The sequence below is a fragment of the Phocoena phocoena genome, chromosome 8 (assembly GCF_963924675.1).
Source record: "Phocoena phocoena chromosome 8, mPhoPho1.1, whole genome shotgun sequence".
NCBI classification, from domain to species: domain Eukaryota; kingdom Metazoa; phylum Chordata; class Mammalia; order Artiodactyla; family Phocoenidae; genus Phocoena; species Phocoena phocoena.
Window position 1 is genome coordinate 41,482,550 of NC_089226.1, and position 21,189 is coordinate 41,503,738.

General features: G+C 41.8%; 1 protein-coding gene across 3 annotated transcripts in view; it reads right to left on the bottom strand.

Moving 5' to 3' along the window:
* FAT3 (FAT atypical cadherin 3) overlaps window positions 1-21,189 on the bottom strand; it is a 550,552-nt gene that overhangs the window by 207,568 nt on the left and 321,795 nt on the right. For all 3 annotated transcript variants that reach the window (XM_065881705.1, XM_065881704.1, XM_065881703.1), the window contains exon 3: window positions 3,229-3,290. In XM_065881705.1, coding sequence (XP_065737777.1) covers window positions 3,229-3,290 — 62 coding nt within the window. The remainder of the gene's footprint in view (window positions 1-3,228; window positions 3,291-21,189) is intronic.

A 21,189-nucleotide genomic window follows, 5' to 3' on the forward strand; every position in this document is an offset into this window, starting at 1 on the left:
TGAAGTTTTCTGTAGTCCTTTGCTGCTCTTGTTTCTTTAGCAAGCTCCTTAGATTCTGGTAATGACAATCCCTTCTTATAGTCACAGATTTGAGATGAATGTTCTACAGACTCCAAAACCCTTACAGCGCATACACAGTCAAGCTAAGTATCTGAAATTAATGCACAGGCAGAGTACCCGCAGTATACAATTGAAGTGCTTTCCATCATGGGGATAGCAAACTATAAACAAATCATTAATGTCCTTCTGGCTACCTATGCAGAAGTGTACCTGCCAGGTCAGCTTCTAAATGGATCCTTTCAAGAAGAGTCCATTTTATTTGATTGGGAAGGAGAGATATGCAATAGAACCAGAAGGTTAATGTGAGTTTAAAAGGAGCATAGGGTTATCTTGGCAATTAAAGGCTTTCCAGGAGGTTAATTACCCACACCCAGTGCTTACAACTCACAAAATGTGTCAGCAGTTACAGAAATTTGTGTACAGCAGAGAACTCTCTTCTGTACTCTGAATGATATTATTTTACTCACTTTTTTTGCAGGGCTGAGTTAAAGCAATATTCTGTCCATGATCCATTCAGAAAAAAGAAATGAAGGCCATTCAAATGCTCACGGCAATGTTATATATATATAAAAAAAACCATGTGGCTAAGAACTGTACAATTTAGAAAGTGAGAGCAAGACTGTACGTGAGAGAGAGAGAGAGAGAGAAGAGGAGGAGAGACAGAAAGAGTAGGAGATAGAGATTCAAGTGGTTTTTGAAAACCTTAGCAGGGTAGTTTACCAAATGAAAGAGCACCTGTGATGGGGAATCCTGGCATGGGGGCAGAGCTGGGGGGCGAGTTAGTGTAATTCAGATGAGCTGTAGGTTTTTAAATCTCTACCCTGGAAACTTCAGAAAACCCATATCTGCTTGCTAGCTAGAATCATGATGGGATTTGTATTAGACCCTCATCCAAGTCACCGTCATCTTTCACCTGGGTCCCTCTCAAAGCACCCGCCTTCCAGTCTTCCTGCTACGGAAGCCCTGTCCCAGCCCGATTCTGCTCAGAACGGCCAGTGATCTCTCACTCTGCAATCTTATCATGCCCCGACCCACCCTACTTACTGGCTTTCCACTGCACTTGGGAGAAAATTCAGAATCCTTACTACAGCCCTATTTGCTTTTTCCAACTTATTTCCTATCACCTCTACGGCCCTCTAACTTTACACTCAATCACACTGGTCTGGGTTCTGTTTCTCCAACAGAACCTTGGCTTCATGTCACCAAATGTCACTTCCTCAAAGAGGCCCTCCTAACCGCCCCATTGAATGTTGCCTATCACCCCCTCATTTTCAAGCACTATTATGGAACCTTCTTTGAGTGGTCTCAGAGAGCTTGTGTCTGAAGTGATAGCATGTATTCATTGATCACGTGTCTCCCCATCCTTCCCGTTCATTCTGTATCCCTGAGACATAGCTCAGTCCTGGGGACACGGGCTGAGTCCAGTGGTTGCTGCCTGTGGCTCCTTCAGCCCTGCAGTTGCCTGGAGCTACTGTCTGTCTTGGAGTGTGGAGCTGAAGCTGAATCTGTAGGAGAGTTCAGGTATTGTGACACCATATGATAATAAAACCACAATGATACTAACTACGTTTTACTGAGCACCCGTGTTGTCCAAAGGACCAAAGTGCTGAGTGAGTATTCATGTAAGTCTGTAAACGATGTGAAACTGTTTAGGATTCTTTTGGGAAGTGTATTCAAATGCCTGGAAAACACTTTTGCCTCTTTTCCCTAGAGTCACACTCTGCATGCCCCCAAACAGCCCCAGAACACCACCTTTCCAGGGACAAGGCAGTAAGTGATCTCAGGCAGATCCCCCAGTTAATGAGACACCCTCTGTTTTCCCTGCTGGGAGGTAATAGGTTCAACTACCTGAGAACATAGCCTCTCCAGGAGGCCTGGACACTGCTGCAAAGGAAAGAAGCCCATGAATATAACATAAGGCGTTTTTATTCTGGCAAACCCACTCTAATTCTGGACCAGGTATGTAGACCATTAGGATGATTTTGAAAAAGAATTAAAATAATTATTTCCCGGCAGCCTGGAGTCTTTCATCTTTATGTGACGGTAGCAATGTTTTAAAAGGCTTATCACAAGGATGCATAATAATAATAATCCTTTATTATGTGTAGTGCTTTAGGAGTTTTAAAAATACTTTGATGTAAAATATCAAGTTTGATCCTAACAGAGATCCTTTGAGGTATATGGAGTAGCAATTATGTGCCACACTGAAGTCCAGGGCAATGAAACAGCTTCCAAGCCTCCAACCTAATCATAGCAGGGAAGTCCTAGGACCCAAGGCACTGATTGCTAGTCCAGTGTTCTCTAAATAAATCATTACTGGTGAACTGACTTAAAGGGGAAGTTCAGAAGAGATCTGAGGAGTGTGTGAGTGTATATAGGACCTGTGGATTCCAGTGAGTGGTTCTTGGGACTGACAGATCATTTTAGCAGCACGAGCACAATAAAACAAAGCTCTACCTCCTAAGCATTGTCATCCGTTCGGTATCAGACTGTCACACTTAAATCGCCGCGTCATACATACTACCCAGGCTTCGAGCTTCCCAATAAAGATACTCGCTATGTATGGAAAGAATGTTCCACAAGACTCTTTCATATCTATTTTCTCATCCCTGGTCCTTTTCCTCCAGAAATAATGCTCTTATAGTTTTTATTGCTGCTGTTTCTGTCTTCATGAATTATAGGAGCACATTTTATGGTTTCAGAAACAGTCTTCTCCGGCAGTGAATCAACTGGCAGCTTTCTCTTTCTCAATCCTCTCCCAAGAAAAGAAATGAGGGGCTGAGCAGAGCACTTCGTCACAAAGGACGTACTTCACTTTCACTGTGGCACTTCGGCCCACTCTCTTTTTACCTCTGAGGCCATGATGGCTTACAGGGCTCTGCTCCTGAACTTTCTTTTCCAGTTATTGACAAAGGGGCACAAAGTCCATACATCTGCTTGCTTTCAGGAAACGCAAAGTCCCCACCCTGCCATCTACTCTCTGCACACAGGAGTGCATTCAGAGGAATGCACCAGAAATCTCCAACTTCAGAACCAACTAGCCCAAGAGAAACAGCCGCATTTTGCAACCCACGGTTCACACACATTCAAGTTCCAGTTCCCGTGGAAGGTTAAAGCAGTTGAGGAAAAGTCACTTTTAATGAATACCGGCTCCCTCTAGGCGCTTACCTCCAGAAAATGTTCTGCCTGCTGTTCTCGATCCAATTTCCTTGAAGTTGTTGTAATCAGACCTGTGTAGAAATGAGAATATTTGACTTTTAAATATCTGGGGCAAGCAGCTTACTGAGGGTGGGAAGCAAGTCCAGTTAAAGCAAAAGCAAAAGCAAAAGCAATGGGGAACAGTATAATTGGCCGGTCCTTAGTGACAGTCAGATGGTCTCAGAATTATTCTTCAAACAAAATAAAAGTTACAAAGAAAACTTGAAAAATTTGTTTCTCAGTTCTGCTTACCACATATGAGGTATTTTCATCACTTTGGGGATATGAAACCTCACTAAAGAACCATTGTTTTTCTGGAACTTCAATGATTCATTTGCATATGACTGATATTCTACCATAGGAACCTTATTAAAGATTTTAAGAGTTCTTGAACAATTAATAGGTTGTTGAAGCTGATTAGATTCAGGCTATAAAACAGAACTTTTCTTATTTAACATTTTTCTGCTTATATAATCTTTTCGGTTATACTTGACAAAGAAGGTTATTTCTGTAATAACTACTTGTACACATAATTATTTCAAATATAATATCTCATATACGGAAGATCTCATATACTGTAGTTTTATCACTTTGTATTATTTGTTTAAATCTTTACACAAAATAAGTTCCATGTGGGAAATATCTATCTTTCCTATGAATGGGATTTCCCATAAATGAATCACCCCTTTGAGTATAAAGGCAAAGAAAAGCGAAGGAGAAGACAAAACCGTCAAGGACACTCAATTTGTCTATTGCAAGTTTTATTATGATTATTGTCAAATGGCAATTAGGAGGTCAAATTTACATTCTATTTTTTGATTCTTCAATGCCCCTGAAGATAAGAGACTATGGATTGGGCTCCTTTCATGGCATATGCTGATTGACATGAGATAACAGAGAAATCACATGGAAAGCTCACTCCCAATGCTGGTGAGGTACATGAAATATAGAAAAGGTATTTTATCGAAATCTGCTGAGGAGCTCACATTTTTGTTTTCAGGTAGCAGGTGGGAGTAAGACTACCAGAGGTTAGATGGCTTCACATGGCCTTCAAAATAAAATCCCACCGCAGGTAGCATGGCTGTTTACAAGCTGACCCTGAGACAGGAGGGAAGGGCGCAGGGCACAACCTTTAAAAGAATGACATAGCCGTTGAGAATTAAAAAAAACTGGTTAGAACCGATTAGGCACAAGATGGTGGAAGATTAGACTTCCAGTAGACCTTGAGCCTCATTATATGCTCATTGTAATACATCAGTATTAGCTAAATGACACACCCACAGGCGCCATGACAGCTCTGAGGCTAACCTTAAAAGGCCAAATAGTGAGTGGTGCCCAGTTCCTGGAAATCCCCGCCCCTTCCCTGTAAGTGTTGGAATAATCCTCCCACTTGTTAGCCTATGAAATTACTCAGCCTGTAAAAATTAACCACCCCATATTTCGGGCCACTCTCGCCTTCTGAAATGTACCACATTCTGTCCATGGAATGTGTATCTCCCTAAATACACCTTCTTTCCCACTTAGTTCTTGGGGCAGAGCCCCCTTGCCGGCCCACTTGTATCCCTCAAAAGCACCCTATATTAATAAATCTACTTCTTACCTATCACTTTGCCTCTCGCTGAATTCCTTCTGTGCAGAGACATAAACAGCCTGAGTTTTAGTAAGTCCTGACCCCAAGTGAGTGATTTTTTTTTTTTTTTTTTTTTTTTTTTTTGCGGTACGTGGGCCTCTCACTGTTGTGGCCTCTCCCGTTGCGGAGCACAGGCTCCGGACGCGCAGGCTCAACGGCCATGGCTCACGGGCCCAACCGCTCCGCAGCCTGTGGGATCTTCCCGGACCGGGGCACGAACCCGCGTCCCCTGCATCGGCAGGCGGACTCTCAACCACTGCGCCACCAGGGAAGCCCGAGTGATTTTAACTAAAAGACAGTGGGTTCCAGTCCCAGCCTGTGGGTTCCAGCCCCAGTCTGACGTCAGTGGTTTCAAACCCACTCCTCTCCACTCTCATCTGAACACACTCCCCATGGGAGGGAAACCCACGTTCCCCTTGCAGAAATGATCTGCCTCTCCATGAATGCTTTCTGGAATGTGCCCCACCCATCCACAGATTTTTTCGAATTTAGCTCAGGTGTTAGCTCAGGTGTTGGAGAGGTGACCCTCTCTCCCAGGGTTAAGGGTCCACCTGATACATACTAACAGAATGAGTATACTCCACCGCAGTATCATTCCTGGCCTTCTACTGCAATCCTTTGCTCATACGTCTGTATTTTACTGCCAGACAGGTTGACAGAGTGACTTCATGGGAAACACCTGCCTTCCGATTCAGAAGCCCTGTGGTCCACCTAAGCCCCTGGCCTAAAACAAAACAGGAAATTCATTAAGGATCAGTTGACAAACGTTGCTGTAGAAAAGATGGATTATTCATATTCTAATCTTCAGTTTTGCTACAGACAGACTTAGAAAGTGTTTGTTTTGGAGGCTATTATTTTGTGTGTGGGGAGAGTATCTGTGGATGGGGAGGGAGTGTGTGCCTTTAGTATTCATTTAAACCATTTCCTAAATTCCTCTATGTGAATGGCACAGTGCTAGGCACCTCTGAACTATTGTCAGAGATGACAGAGAGAAGGCCGTTCTCAAGAGTTTCAAGGGAGAGAATTGGTAACTTCTCTTTCCCTAGCTACCCATCAGAACCTCCCGGGAAACTCAAAAAGAGATCCTGTGCCCCACTCCATCCATCATTTACTGTGTCTACATCTCCTGGGATGATACCTTGAGATGGTCCTCTGATTCTAAGAGGAGGCTTTCTGCAATTCCACTATCCTTTGTTGAATCTCACTATGACTTTTTATTGACATGAATTTTTCTGCCCATCCAAGAATGAAACACACCTGAGAAGCTTTAGCATCTGGATCAGACCTTGGGCTCAGTGTGTGCGTGCGTGTGTGTGTGTGTGTGTCTGTGTGTTGGGAGGGTGAGCAAGGGGGGGATGGAGATGTGTGAATGCACTGGTGCACTGAGGTAATAAAGGAGGAATAAACAGGAGCCTGCTCTCTGAGTCATATTGGCTAAGGGTCAGCCTGGTCACACCAGGGAGCATCTAAAGCACAAATCTGACGCCTTCATTTTCAGGCCATGCTATCCCAGAAGATTATATGTCACGGTGGCTCTTTCCATGTGAGATGTAAGTGTGTTCTCCAAAGGCGGGTGGGAGGCTTTCACAGACCTCACCACCTCTTCAGGGGGCATCCTCTGTTAGAGGTCACAATGGGAATGAGAAATACTTGTTATATGGAGGCTATACACGGGTGAAAGGGCTGTCAGCCTCTGCTCTTGTTCGCCTGCTGCTCTTCCAGGAACAAAAGATCAGGAACCCTTTTGCCCTCTGTCTGCACTCCCCACCCCCTGTAGGATCTCGTGTCATTTCAGGTCCTCCTTGCCCAGGTCATGCAGCCACAGCCCATTGTGGTATGACGGTGCTCAGGAAGGAGGTCAGCTTCCTCTCCCGATTATCCTGAGGGTAATTCTTTAGGAAAGCCACTTCTTTTCACAATGCCCAGGTATAAGTGGGAGAGCATTGTGGCTCCCTTCCATCTGCCTACCTCCCCCAGGATGTGCTTTTCACCTATTTATCAGCCAACAGGGAAGAAGACAGGCTTCCTGAGAAGTCTGAAACAACATAAACAGTGAACCTGGAGCTGTGAGAAAGCCAAGGAGTTTCTGTTTGTGGAGGAAAGGAAACCCCTGCATTTCTCTGGGTTTCTATCATCTTTATTTTCACAGATCTAAAATAAAAGGCAGGGGAAAAAGTCTAAGTCAAAAGTGAAAATCAGGGCTTCCCTGGTGGCGCAGTGGTTGAGAGTCCGCCTGCCGATGCACGGGACACGGGTTCGTGCCCCGGTCCGGGAGGATCCCACATGCCGCGGAGCAGCTGGGTCTGTGAGCCATGGCCGCTGAGCCTGCGCTCCGCAACGGGAGAGGCCACAACAGTGAGAGACCCGCGTACCGCAAAAAAAAAAAAAAAAAAAAAAAAAAAAATGTGAAAATCAGTAGGAAGTGGGACAAGTTGGGGCAAGGGACAGAGAGTGACTTCTAAGGGGTACAAGGTTTCTTCTGGGGCTGATGAAAATGCTCTAAAATTACAGATTATGGTGATAGTTGCATAGTTCCATAAGTATTCTGAAAACCATTGAATTGTATGCTTTAAACAGGTGACTGTTACAGTACATAAATTATGTATCAGTAAAGCCAGATTGTTATTGTATGTAAATTATGTATCAGTAAAGCCATTTAAAAATCAGTAGATCACAAACTCTGCCTTTTAGATTTGAACACGTCTTTCATGTTTGGAAGAGACAGATCTTATTTTTTTTTAATTCAACCTGCTTTTTAAAATTAATTAATTTATTTTAAATCTTTGGCTGCATTGGGTCTGTTGCTGCGCACAGGCTTTCTCTAGTTGCGGCAAGCGGGGGCTACTCTTCGTTGCGGTGTGCGGGCTTCTCATTGCGGTGGCTTCTCTTGTTGCGGAGGACAGGCTCTAGGTACCCGGGCTTCAGTTGTTGTGGCACGTGGGCTCAGTAGTTGTGGCTCACAGGCTTTAGCGCGCAGGCTCGGTAGTTATGGTGCACGGGCTTGGTTGCTCTGTGGCATGTGGGATCTTCCCAGACCAGGGCTCGAACCCGTGTCCCCTGAATTGGCAGGCAGATTCTTAACCACTGCGCCAACAGGGAAGTCCCTAGAGGAGACAGAACTTTAAAAATACTTAAACGGGGGCTTTCCTGGTCAAGCCCTGGTCTGGGAAGATCCCACATGCCGCAGAGCGGCTGGGCCCGTGAGCCATGGCCGCTGAGCCTACGTGTCCGGAGCCTGTGCCCCGCAACGGAAGAGGCCGCAACAGTGAGAGGCCCGCGTACCGCGAAAAAAAAACCAAACAAAAAAAACTTAAACGGTTGAATGACTAAGTGAAATAAGCCAGGCAAAGAAAGACAAACACTGTACGATATCTCTTACATGTGGAATCTAAAAAATACAACGAACTAGTGAATATAACAAAAAAGAAGCAGACTCGTAGATATAGAGAACAAACTAGTGGTTACCAGTGGGGAGAGGGGAGCAGGGAGGGGCAATATAGGGGTAGGGGATTAAGAGGTACAAACTATTAGGTAAAAAATAAACTACAAAGATGTATTATACAACACGGGGAATATAGCCAATATTTTATAATAACTATAACTGGAGCATAACCTTTAAAATTTGAGAATCACTATATTGTACACCTGTAACTTATATAATATTCAACATCAACTACACTTCAAATAAAAAATAAATTAAAAAATACTAAAATGATTGAGTGAATGAATGAATGAGTTAGCTTAGGAATCTGGTAGGAAGAGGGGCTGGAATGAATAGAGCCATCAGGTTTGCCCATGGGGAATCTAGAACATAAAAATAATGAAAGGTACATTTTGGGTTAAAGTCACAACAGGTAGTTATTTGCACTGAAAATAAACCTTGTTGTCAAGACACAGCCAGCTAAACTAAGAAGGGGCAAAAGCTTTCTTCCTTCTAAAGTTGTGTACTTAGGATGAGCTATGGAGCTGTAGCTGCACGGTATGTTTTACAGTCAGACAGCAACGAAGTGAGCCAACCCTCCCGGTCCAGAGGAATTAGTCAAAATTGCCAAAGCTGCATCTTCCTTTCTAAACAAACTTTGTTGTAGCTGAATGCAGTTGGGTCTTAGAACAGGGCAGAAACTGTAACAGAGCAATCTCTCTCTTCAACTGCTCTGATTCATCACTGTGGAAGGCACCCCCATCCTGTAATCTCTGCAAGAGAGAGGCGTATACATCACACATGTAACTGTAGACCCATTGGGCACAGTAAGCTGGGGACTGACATGATGAAATCGAATTTCAAAGATAAATCATAGGCAAGCTTTTGAATGTGGTTTGGAGATATAAACAAACACATCATTTGATATAATTACATATGCAAACCTCCAATTTAGGAGGGGAATTACGCCAGTCCTAAGTGAATGATACGCAGTAAAGAGGACGGGAGAGCATATGGCTGGAACCGTGCAATTACTTTAAAAAGGACTGTTTTTGATTTTTTTTGCTGTGGAAATGGGGGAATCTAACGACCTTTCTGATAAACAGTCTGAGCATGAAAATATGGCTTCCTTTTCAAAAAAGAACTCAAAATGTTCTATGTAGTTATGGTCAGAAAAGTGATACTTGTAAGGATGACATCTTTCCCCTGCTTTTCTGGCCTGTGGGTGTCCTGGGTCTCAGCTGTGTAATCTATTGCCATGACATTGACATTTCCCTTAAGTACTGCTTAAAGCAGTGTAAGTCTTAGCTGTTTCAGCGTAATTTTCCAGGACTGTTGGAAACTGAGTTTGGTATTACAAATACAAATGGAGTATCAGCCCTGTGAGCTACAATTAGTGCTTACTCTGTCTTTTTTCATATTCAATTTCGTCTGCTTACCATTTCTCCATGCCTACCCTGGCTATCTGGTAAACCCTCTCACCATCCTTCCAGATAGTTCAAATGTCACCTATCTGCAAAGGCTTCTCTGACCTTTTCTCCTCTAGCATGTTGTAAGTAACTCATCTATTGTTTGGATCTCTTTCTAGACCACAGTTTCAGGAAGGCTTTGGGTGGTTCACCAGTTGAGCTCAGGAACCTCAATCAGTGCCTATTATGTTTGTTGAATACAACAGTACTATTAGTACAGCACCCAATATTTGCCTCTAATTATTTGTTAAAGAGTCAATTTTCCCTAACAGGATATATATATTAACTACGTTCTATAAACGTAGTTAATAGATCTTATTCATCTCATGTCCCTGGCATTTAATATAGAACCTGGTACATTGAGGGTATTAACCAAAACTTGTTTGAATGAGGGTGACATGGATGCAGTCTCTCAGAACCCTCAATATTGTTTTGTTTTCTTCTTTTTTAAAAAAAAAGACATGTATTTATTTATTTATTTTTGGCTGCGTTGGGTCTTCGTTCTGGTGTGCGGGCTTCTCACTGTCGTGGTTTCTCTTGTTGCAGAGCACGGGCGCTAGGCATGCGGGCTCCAGTAGTTGTGGCACGTGGCCTCAGTAGTTGTGGCTCCCAGGCTCTAGAGCGCAGGCTCAGTAGCTGTAGTGCACAGTCTTAGTTGCTCCAAGGCATGTGGGATCATCCCAGACCAGGGCTTGAACCCATGTTCCCTGCACTGGCAGGTAGATTCTTTTTTGTTTTTTAACATCTTTATTGGAGTATAATTGCTTTACAGTGTTGTGTTAGTTTCTGCTGCATAAAAAAGTGAATCAGCTATATGTATACATATATCCCCATATCCCCTCCCTCTTGCATTTCCCTCCCACCCTCCCTATCCCACCCCACTAGGTGGTCACAAAGGAACTAGCTGATCTCCCTGTGTTATGCAGCTGCTGCCCACTAGCTATCTATTTTACATTTGGTACTGTATATATGTCAATGCTACTCTCTCACTTTGTCCCAGATTACACTTCCCCCTCCCCATGTCCTCAAGTCCATTCTCTACATCCACATCTTTATTCCTGTCCTGCTCCTAGGTTCATCAGAACCATCTTTTTTTAGATTCCATATATATGTGTTAGCGTATGGTATTTGTTTTTCTCTTTCTGACTTACTTCACTCTGTATGACAAACTCTAGGTCCATCCACCTCTCTACAAATAGTTCAGTTTTGGTTTTTTTTATGGCTGAGTAATATTCCATTGTATATATGTGCCACATCATCTTTATCCATTCATCTGTCAATGGACACTTAGGTTGTTTCTATGTCCTGGCTATTATAAATAGTGCTGCAATGAACATAGTGGTACACGTCTCTTTTTGAACTATGGTTTTCTCAGGGTATATGCCCAGTAGTGGGATTGCTGGGTCATATGGTAGTTCTATTTTTAGTTTTTTAAGGAACCTCCATACTGTTCTCCATAGTGGCTGTAGCAATTCACATTCCCACCAACAGTGCAAGAGGATTCCCTTTTCTCCACACCCTCTCCAGCATTTATTGTTTGTAGATTTTTTGATGATGGCCATTCTGACCGGTGTGATGTGATACCTCATTGTAATTTTGATTTGCACTCCTCTAATGATTAGTGATGTTGAGCATCCTTTCATGTGTTTGTTGGCAATCTGTATATCTTTGGAGAAATGTCTATTTAGTTCTTCTTCCCATTTTTGGATTGGGTTGTTTGTTTTTTTGATATTGAGCTGCATGAGCTGCTTATATATTTTGGAGATTAATCCTTTGTCAGTTGCTTCATTTGCAAATATTTTCTCCCATTCTGAGGGTTGTCTTTTCATCTCATTTATAGTTTCCTTTGTTGTGCAAAAGCTTTTAAGTTTCCTTAGGTCCCATATGTTTATTTTTGTTTTTATTTCCATTCCTCTAGGAGGTGGGTCAAAAAGAATCTTGCTGTGATTTATGTCATAGAGTGTTCTGCACATGTTTTCCTCTAAGAGTTTGATAGTGTCTGGCCTTAAATTTAGGTCTTTGATCCATTTTGAGTTTATTTTTGTATACGGTGTTAGGGAGTGTTCTAATTTCATTCTTTTACATGTAGCTGTCCAGTTTTCCCAGCAGCAATAACTGAAGAGGCTGTCTTTTCTCCACTGTAAATTCTTGCCTCCTTCATCAAAGATAAGATGACCATATGTGCATGGGTTTATCTCTGGGCTTTCTATCCTGTTCCATTGATCTATATTTCTATTTTTGGTCCAGTGCCATACTGTCTTGATTATTGTAGCTTTGTAGTATAGTCTCAATTCAGGGAGCCTGATTTCTCCAGCTCCGTTTTTCTTTCTCAAGATTGCTTTGGCTATTCAGGGTCTTTTGTGTTTCCATACAAATTGTGAATTTTTTTGTTCTAGTTCTGTGAAAAATGCCACTGGTAGTTTGATAGGGATTGCACTGAATCTGTAGATTGCTTTTGGTATTATAGTCATTTTCACAGCATTGATTCTTCCAATCCAAGAACATGGTATATCTCTCCATCTGTTTGTTTCATCTTTAATTTCTTTCATCAGTGTCATAGTTTTCTGCATACAGGTATTTTGTTTCCTTCAGCAGGTTTGTTGCAATGATAAATGGGAGTGTTTCCTTAATTTCTCTTTCAGATTTTTCATCATTATTGTATAGGAATGCAAGAGATTTCTGTGCATTAATTTTGTATCAGCAGGTGGATTCTTAAACACTGTGCCACCAGGGAAGTCCAATATTGTTTTATACAGAATGGCCACAACGGCCCCAAAGCATGGGAGTTAAAGTTATCTGAATGCTTTCATCCATTCTTTGAATAATTTTAATGTTTTCCCAACTTTTGGACAAGCTCTTCTGTGCTGATAGTTGGAGATCATTAGAACAGTTCCTGATAGTCTTAGTTTTAAATTTTTCAGTGGCTAGTTAAAGGTTTTAATCTTTAATGTTAGATACAGGGGCTACTTGCCCATTCTATGGTTCTCCAACATCCTGGTTTCTATCTAATTTATGGGGAAAGGTGGGCAGAAAATACTACAGTAGTATACAACATTTATTAAGTACTACGTGCCAAACACTATACTAAACAGTTTGCATATGTGACCTCATTTAATCTCCCAAGAGTTCAGAGACATAGCAACTATTTTGACTCTGTTCAGAGTAGGAAACTGAGGAAAATAACTTGCTCAAGGTCAGCTATGACTGAGCCATTATTCAAACTCAGGGACTCTAACTCTGAAACTTCTCCAGTATGTTCCTAGCAGAAAAGGATATAAAGCCATGGCAAAGCCACCTGCTAGGAGCCAGGAGACCTGCGTCTCAGTTTCACCTTGGTCAGTAACTGGTTATGAGATTTGAGCCATCACATCTTTTTTTTTCTAGACCTGTTTCCTCATCTAGGAATGTCCTGAAGTCTCTTTTCAATGTGAAGAGTCTATAGTAACAGAGAAACATTACAAGGTGATCATTCTTCTTCTTCCTTTCCTGCTCCCTCACTGGACCCCACTTTCTGTTATGGACCTGAGTCCAGCTGTGCAGGACATGGGCGGGTCACCCAGGCAGGAACAAGAGGGGCTGTGTACTGGTTTTTATTTATCCACAAAATCAACACTTAAGCACTCATATGCATATTTCTAAAAAGAGCAAAATAAAAACATCAGTTAACTATGAATGTATGTTTTTAAGTAGGAAAAAAAAAAACACTGTCGTCATTCTCAGGTTTATTGTCTCTTCCACAAGATTCTATCTTCTAGAAATGTAACAGAGAAGAACAAACCTGACTCCATATTGGATCTATTCCTTTAGCTCTAGGGCTCTGCATCTGGGTAAAAGAATGTTGCCTATAACTGGAAATATACATGATAGCCCATTCTCAAGCCTCTGACCTTTAAAGGCATAACACTTTTCCATTCATATAGAAATTAAAAAGTTGTAGAAAAGAAAATAACAATTGTCTTGTTGGAGGTTTATAGGAATATTGTGACTAGATTGGACAGCTGCGAGAACAAAGGATTCCTGCACCAAGTAGCTTGCAACAACAAGTCACACCCCTTCCCCTTTTAGAATAAAAGAAGCCTGATCAGGTAAGTTGGTTCTTTGGGACACTAGTCCACCATCTTTTCAGTCTGCTGACTATCCAAATAAAGTCACTATTCCTTGCCCCAACAATTCATCTCTCGATTTATTGGCCTATCATGTAGCAAGCAGTAAGAGCTTGGACTCTGTAAGAGAAAGTCTTTTTCTACCTCTCATTTCAGCCTATTAGGAAGGCTTAAAATATTCCCTATAGTATTTACAGATGGACATCAGACTGTGCACTGAATTAATTCAAAGAGAATGAAATGGACACAGTACATGAAAGTTTCAGGTTGTAGAAAAAAATTAAAGTTGAGGTGAAGACACATATCAGGTTTGCTCAAAAAAAGACTAAATAATGTTTGTTTGGATTACATGATGTTTCTTTCAAAAGAAAAACCAGAAAAAAAAATATACATATGAGGGGGTTAAAAAAAGGATTCTGGGAACTGGCCCCACCAGGCATTCTTCTTAAGTAAGGGCTGTTTCATCGGACGTAAAGATTTGGAGTTGCTCAATTGGGCACACAGTGCTGCTATTAAATTTCCTTCAGAAAATCTGGGGACTTCCTTGGTGGTCCAGTGGTAAAGAATCCACCTTCCAATGTAGGGGATGCAGGTGCGATCCCTGGTCAGGGAACTAAGATCCCACATGAAGCAGGACAACTAAGCCCTCGTGCCACAGCTACTGAGCTTGTGTGCCTCAACAAGAGAGAGAAAACCCACATGCCACAACTAGAGAGAAGCCCATGCTGCGCCACAACGAAAGATCCCGCATGCCTTAACAAAGATCTCACGTGCTGCAACTAAGGTCCGATGCAGCCAAAAAATAAAATAAAATAAATAAATATTAAAAAAAAAGAAAATCTGACAGGAGAAATCATCGATGGAATTCTAAGCCTGCAACTTGGACTTTTCTTTATAAATAGTGATTTCCAAGATGCTGATAGAAGTTTTAAAGCTGTATAAGTGAGAATGCATCTTAAACCGAAGTATGAAAGACCTTGTGGGTCAAACATGATTCATAGTTGTTGGTTTTCTGTCACAGGTAACTTTCACTTGTTTTCCTTTGCAAGCCAATGGACAGAATTTCCCAATTCTGCCTTAGCAGTAGGGAAATCACAGGCAGTTCTCTCCTACCAGAAATACTTTCCCCTTCGGATACAGTATTCTGTAGGTACTACAGGTAGCAAAGGGGAAAAGCCAGCTTGTAAAGGAAAAGTGTTGATGCTGGCACATACCTTGCACCTTCCCTTCAGGCCTGGATGACAGATGGACTTGCCTGCAGCCTGGAGGGAGAGTTCTGAGGTTCAGGCAAATCCCGCTCCCTCACTGTGCTACTCATTACAGATGAAATCGATTGGGGGATCTGGGTCAAGGCAACCTGTCATTAGAGTGAAGGATAGGATAGTGGCTAACAAGGGAGGGGTAATGCTGAGGATGTATGGTGGAGAATATTTCCAAAAGCCATCTCCTCTAATTCTCTCTCATACCAGGTGATCCTGCCACACGCACCCCCCCCACACACACACATGAACATGTACACACACACACACTTAGGACCGGAGATGCTGTGTACGAGTCTCATTTTGCCAGAATACCTGGATACTTACCAGTCCCATCTGTTCTTCCCTCAATTCCTCGCCTCATCACCAATCCTCATGGCTCTCTCCCTCCCAGTCTCACACAGCCCTCCGGCTCTGCCTTCTAATTCAGCCTAGATGAAGAAGTATTTGTGCACCTGAAGAAGTCTCTAGGCGATTTAGCTAGACCTTGAATGCCATATTGGATTTCTTCAGAGAAATTAAGCTACAGATGGTGAACCAATATTAGGGATGTCGCAAGAAATGATGCCATTTTAGGTGCCATTAACACACCACTGATGTGCGTGCTCAGATGTGCAATAATGGCGCACGTCTCCCCATTTCTCTTTCTGCCAAGATATATATTTTTACAGAATTCTGAATATTGGATGATCAAAATAAGGAAGAAGTGGCTGGCAATCTAAATTATACTATATGGATGGGTTTTAAAGATTACCCAGCCTGAGAGGCACCATGAACCACCATCATGTACCATCAAGTAAACAGTACTTAGGCTGTGACATCAGACTGCCTGACTCCACATCCCCGTTACCAGCCCTAGGCAACTGCCTGTTCTTCAGTGAGTTATTTAGCTTCTTTAAGTAAAATGAGGCTTGTTAAATTAAATAATCAATTTTAAATGCTTGGCTTGGTTCCTGGGACATATTAAATGCTCAAAAATGTTACTCTTATTATTAGTTCCAAGGATAATGCCTGGAGTATCATATGTGTTCAATGGTCTAATCTTGCTTCCTTCCCATCTTGAGATTCCCCTCACATGGGTCTGAACATTGGGGCAACAAAAATTGTAAACTTACTACTTCTTACCCTGTCATCTGACAGATGAGGAAACCAACGCTCACAGTTTAAATAACTTGTTCAGAGATATATTAATAAGAAACCCTTCATCCATGCATTGTTAAATTTTATTGAGAGGTGAGTGTATATTCTTATTTCTCAAAGTGTGACATGGCTTAGCAGCATCAGAATCACCTGGGAGCTAAGTCAGAAATGCAGAACTGCAGGCTCCTCCCATACCTCGGTGATTTGTACCTATGCTAAATTTTGAGAAGCCTGACTCTAGACCATTGCTGTGCAAACTTGGCTGTGCACTGGAATCACCTGGGGAGCTTTAAAAAATACTGATGCCAGGGTCCCACATCCAGACATTCTGAATTATTTGGTACGGATGGGGGCCCAGGCACAGGGATTTTTAAAAAGCTCTGGATGGTTGTAATAGTCGGCCAGGGGTGAGAATCATTGTATATGCATGCAGTCGTTACCAATAGGTGCTGGGGTTACGGTAATTAGTTTTTCTGGCTTATCTAAATGGTCTAGTTTCTCCACAATGAACAACACTCAATTTTATAAGATAATTTAAAGGCCAGTAAAGTGAGACACCCGGCACATGGACCCCTGCATATCTTCCTACGAATTCTGCAAGGTTCTATGCTGAACCCTCCAAGAAAAGGACTAAACTATGGTTGCCAGATCTGTTCTGACTTCACATCTGCTACAGGCCTGGTGTCTTCCCCTAATACACTGGATTACCTCAGCTACAGTTTTCCACCTTCACCCTGGCACACTTTCTTATATTGTGTTACACGTTTCCTAGCATCTTCTGGCCCTCAGGATCCTCATAGCAGAGGTTAAACCCACCTCCGTGGTGATGCTACCTCTTTCCCACAAAAGCATATTTTTACTTGAGACACCATGGGAAGAGCCAAGAGGATACAAGAGTAAGTCCCCACATTTGCCCTCATGAAACTAACAATCCAGTAAGGGAAACAGACATGCACGCAAATAACTATGATACTAGGTGTGAGCAAAACACCCTGGACAACTCTGGGTGCCCTGAAGGATTATTGCAGAATTGTGCAACTAGAAAAGATGAGGGAATAAGTTGAATTTGTCCTGGTTTTTAATGATGAATAAGATTCTAACAGAGAAGTTGGAAGAAGTTAAAATGTCAAATCTGTAGCTAAGAATCATGAGACAGAAGGTTAATGAAAAAGGTAAATGTAGGTTTAAATCTTGGCTCTGCTATTTCTTAGCTGTGTGACCAAGGACAAGTTACATCACTTCTCTGATCTCAGTCTTGTCATGTCTGATGTGGGGATAGTAATAACTCCCTCATAGGCTTTTGGTTAAAAGTGATCCAGATGAAGTGCTTAGCATGGTGCCTTGCACTTAGCAGATGCTGTTTTGAAAAACAGAAACAGCATCTATAAAAGGCAGTGCATTCTCTTTAATTTTTATTAAAAACCTGAAGAGCACTGGGATGCTATTTCTGATCACATTTTAAAGGAACACCTTATTGTCTCTAGATTGTTCACCTCTGACAATGTCTAAAAAATGTAATAACCAAACAGCTAAAAGCTGAAGTTTCCTTCTGCTTATTCAAATGAACACTGTAAAGTTCATTAATTCCTGCCACACTCCAGAGGTGTGAAAGCCACCACTGCACTCCCCTTAGAAATGATTTCACTGCAAATAACGTCTCTACATCTGTTTTCACATGACAGATAAAATCAGGAGGACGGTTAAAGTGCAAATTACTCAGAGGATGTGCAGAGTCTTGAAAACATACACATGCTTTGTAGGTGTGCAATCCTTTAAGATCATCTCTGCTCTATGAGGTCTTAGGTAAGAGCCATGTTTTGAAACCCAATTTAAAAAATCTGGGAAAAACATCACTTGTTATAGAGAGCTTTGAAAGTTATCAGAAGACTGACAACCCTCTTTTTTTTTAGATATCACACATTTTCCAGTTAATTTTCACATAAGTCAATCCTTTCCTTTTGTCCTAAATTTTTATATACACTGTTAAACCTTATTACTTTTCATTCTACCTAAACCTTATTACTTTTCATTCTACCTATCTGAGAATTTGTAATAGGTCTGTGGCTGGTTGAAGTTTACCTTTGTACTACCTAGGTAAATTAATAGGGTGGAAAGTTCTCAGGGGAATATTTAATGTACTCCAGACAAACCATTTGCAAAGCGCTTTAAGAACCCCCATTTTGATGTTCTAATTGCAAATGGCCCACGTAACTATTCATTAGAGTCCATCCAAGCAGGTCTTTTGTTTGGCAGCATTTTCTTAACACTAGCATTAACCTTATGTGTTTATTTGAAAGCAGGAAACGTGTGTTTCCTGAAACATTCTAGAATCTGCATTTTCAACTTCTGTTAAATCCTCCTCAATGAGAGTCTGAATTAATGGAATTTCACGGTCCTTCTCTTCTTTGGGAAGACTACCATCTCTTGCAAGAATGATGAAATTTGTGCTTAATTATTCATCGATGAAGGCAGCAACTTTGTCAAGCCTTTTAGAATGTTGTGTGCCTTTAAAAATGTTGTGTGCCTCAGTTTCTTCCTCTGCAACATAGCAATGATTTAATGGGGAAGCAATTAACTTCTTCCTTACTATGATTAACATATGCTATTTTTTCCTTTATAAATGTAAGTGGAAATAAAGGCGGAATTAGAATCCTTTCTAACTCCTTGAGAAAAATGCTTTATCAATTCAGGGAGGAGTTGTATACTCCCTCTACTCTTTTGTAGAAAAATTTATGAACAATTCCATTATAGCTTTATCACTTTGTATTTTGTTTGCGTGTTTGTTTTCTTCAATAGACTGTGGCTTCTCCAGGCCATTATATTTTTACTCATCTAATGTTTGTTAAAGGAATATCTTTTAAGAGCCTAGGCTAATCTGTATATCTTTCAAAGTTCCCGGCATATGGATGGTGATCAATAAATATTAGCCTATTGGATGAATAAACTATCCTACTGAAAATGTGTATGGAAGTGTGTGTGAACATAGGTATGTGTAGCACCACCCAAAGCAGGTAATGGTCCACATTCATGGGAATGATCACTCAGCATTTATATTGTGGCTTGCAAAGCTTCCATGCCTTTTGGAAAAAGCTTCCAAATAAATTCTAAATGGAATTATATGCTGTGATAATTAGTATTTTGGATTTTTAATATACAAAGTTACAAGTTCATAAAGCCATGTTTTTTGGTATCTATGTCAGAGTCTGCAGTCTGTGTGGCTAATTGAGGTTAAGGGGGGGAAATGGCAGATTGCCAATGCTAATGAGTTTTTCATTACTCTTTCTAACATGTATTTTATTCCTCTTTTGCCTTTACTTTTTTTTTTTTTTTTTTTTTTTTTTTTTTGCGGTATGCGGGCCTCTCACTGTTGTGGCCTCTCCCGTTGCAGAGCACAGGCTCCGGACGCTCAGGCTCAGCGGCCATGGCTCACGGGCCCAGCCGCTCCGCGCCATGTGGGTCTTCCCAGACGGGGGCACGAACCCGTGTCCCCTGCATCGGCAGGCGGACTCTCAACCATTGCGCCACCAGGGAAGCCCTGGGGCTAACAGTTTGTACTGGGTGTGTACACAAGACGTACCCATATAAAAAACCAGCAAGCCAAATAAAAACACCACCCATGTTAAAATATCATCATCTTTGCTGGCATTCTGAGTAATTCAGTATCTTCCGAACAAATGGCTGTGCATACAGAGTCTGAGAGTGGATTTTTAAACCATTCAAAATGGTCACTTCTTTCTCAGTGAAAATGAGCTCAATTCTGCTGTGGTTGTAATTAGTGGATAATTAGTACTTGTACATGTCGATGCTACATGTGATGGAACTGGCACCCAGTTTAGCACCCATTCAATAAGATTATTTAATTTTGCTGCAATTTTCATTCTTGTGAGTCACATTGGTGTCCTGGCACTAGAAGACCTGGAACTCAAGCTAGATAGACTAAGGTTTGAAATTATATTAATGGGTTTCATTTTTCCCATGGAAAAGAAAATTGCTGGAAGGTTCTGCATTAAAAAACCAGAGCAGCAGACAGGACAGAGGGCAGGACGCATTGTAGTGTCTCATCAGCCATTCTAGGCTCCGAATTTTTAATATAACATGGACTACAGTTTGAGCCCGAGTGTTGGCTTGGCACCACCGGGGTACTTGCCTTCAGAGAACGCTGACAGTACTGGCGGTGGATAGATAATTATAGCTAAACTGTTGAAGAAAGGTAACACAGGGGCACAGAGGAGTCAGCCTTGATCTCCACCTGAGAGTGCAAGGGAAGCCTTCCCATGATGACTTCTCTTGGTTGAAACAGCAGTTTGCCAGCTAGACACGGAAGAGAGGACCTTTCACAGTATTCTGATGGGACAGGAACAGTGCAGTAGGGAAGAACAAATCTGACTCCATATTGAATCTGTTTACTTTAACCTTTGTATTCTATTGCTTTTGCTACAAGGTAAGAATGTTGCCTATAGCCTGAAATATACAGGATAGCCCATTCTCAAGGCTCTGATCTTTAAAGGCATAACACTTTCCCGTTCATATAGAGGTAAAAAGTTGCAGAATGGAGAACAACATTTGTCTTGTTGGGGGTTTATAGGAAAGTTGTGACCTGACCTACGTGCACAGATGCAAGAACAAAGGATTCTGACACCAAGAAGTTTGCAGCAACCAACCACACCCCCTCCCCTTTTAGCATAAAAGAAGCCTGACTTCTAACTTCGGTAAGATGGTTCTTTGGGACACTAGTCCACCATCTTCTTGGTCTGCTGGCTTTCTGAATAAAGTTGCTATTCCTTGCCCCAACACATTGTCTCTCAATTTATTCGCCTGTTGTGTGGTGAGCAGTACAAGTTTGGACTCGGTAACAAAAGCACACAGACAAGAAGGACCCCAGTCCTGTTTCAAAGTTACTTCAGGACAC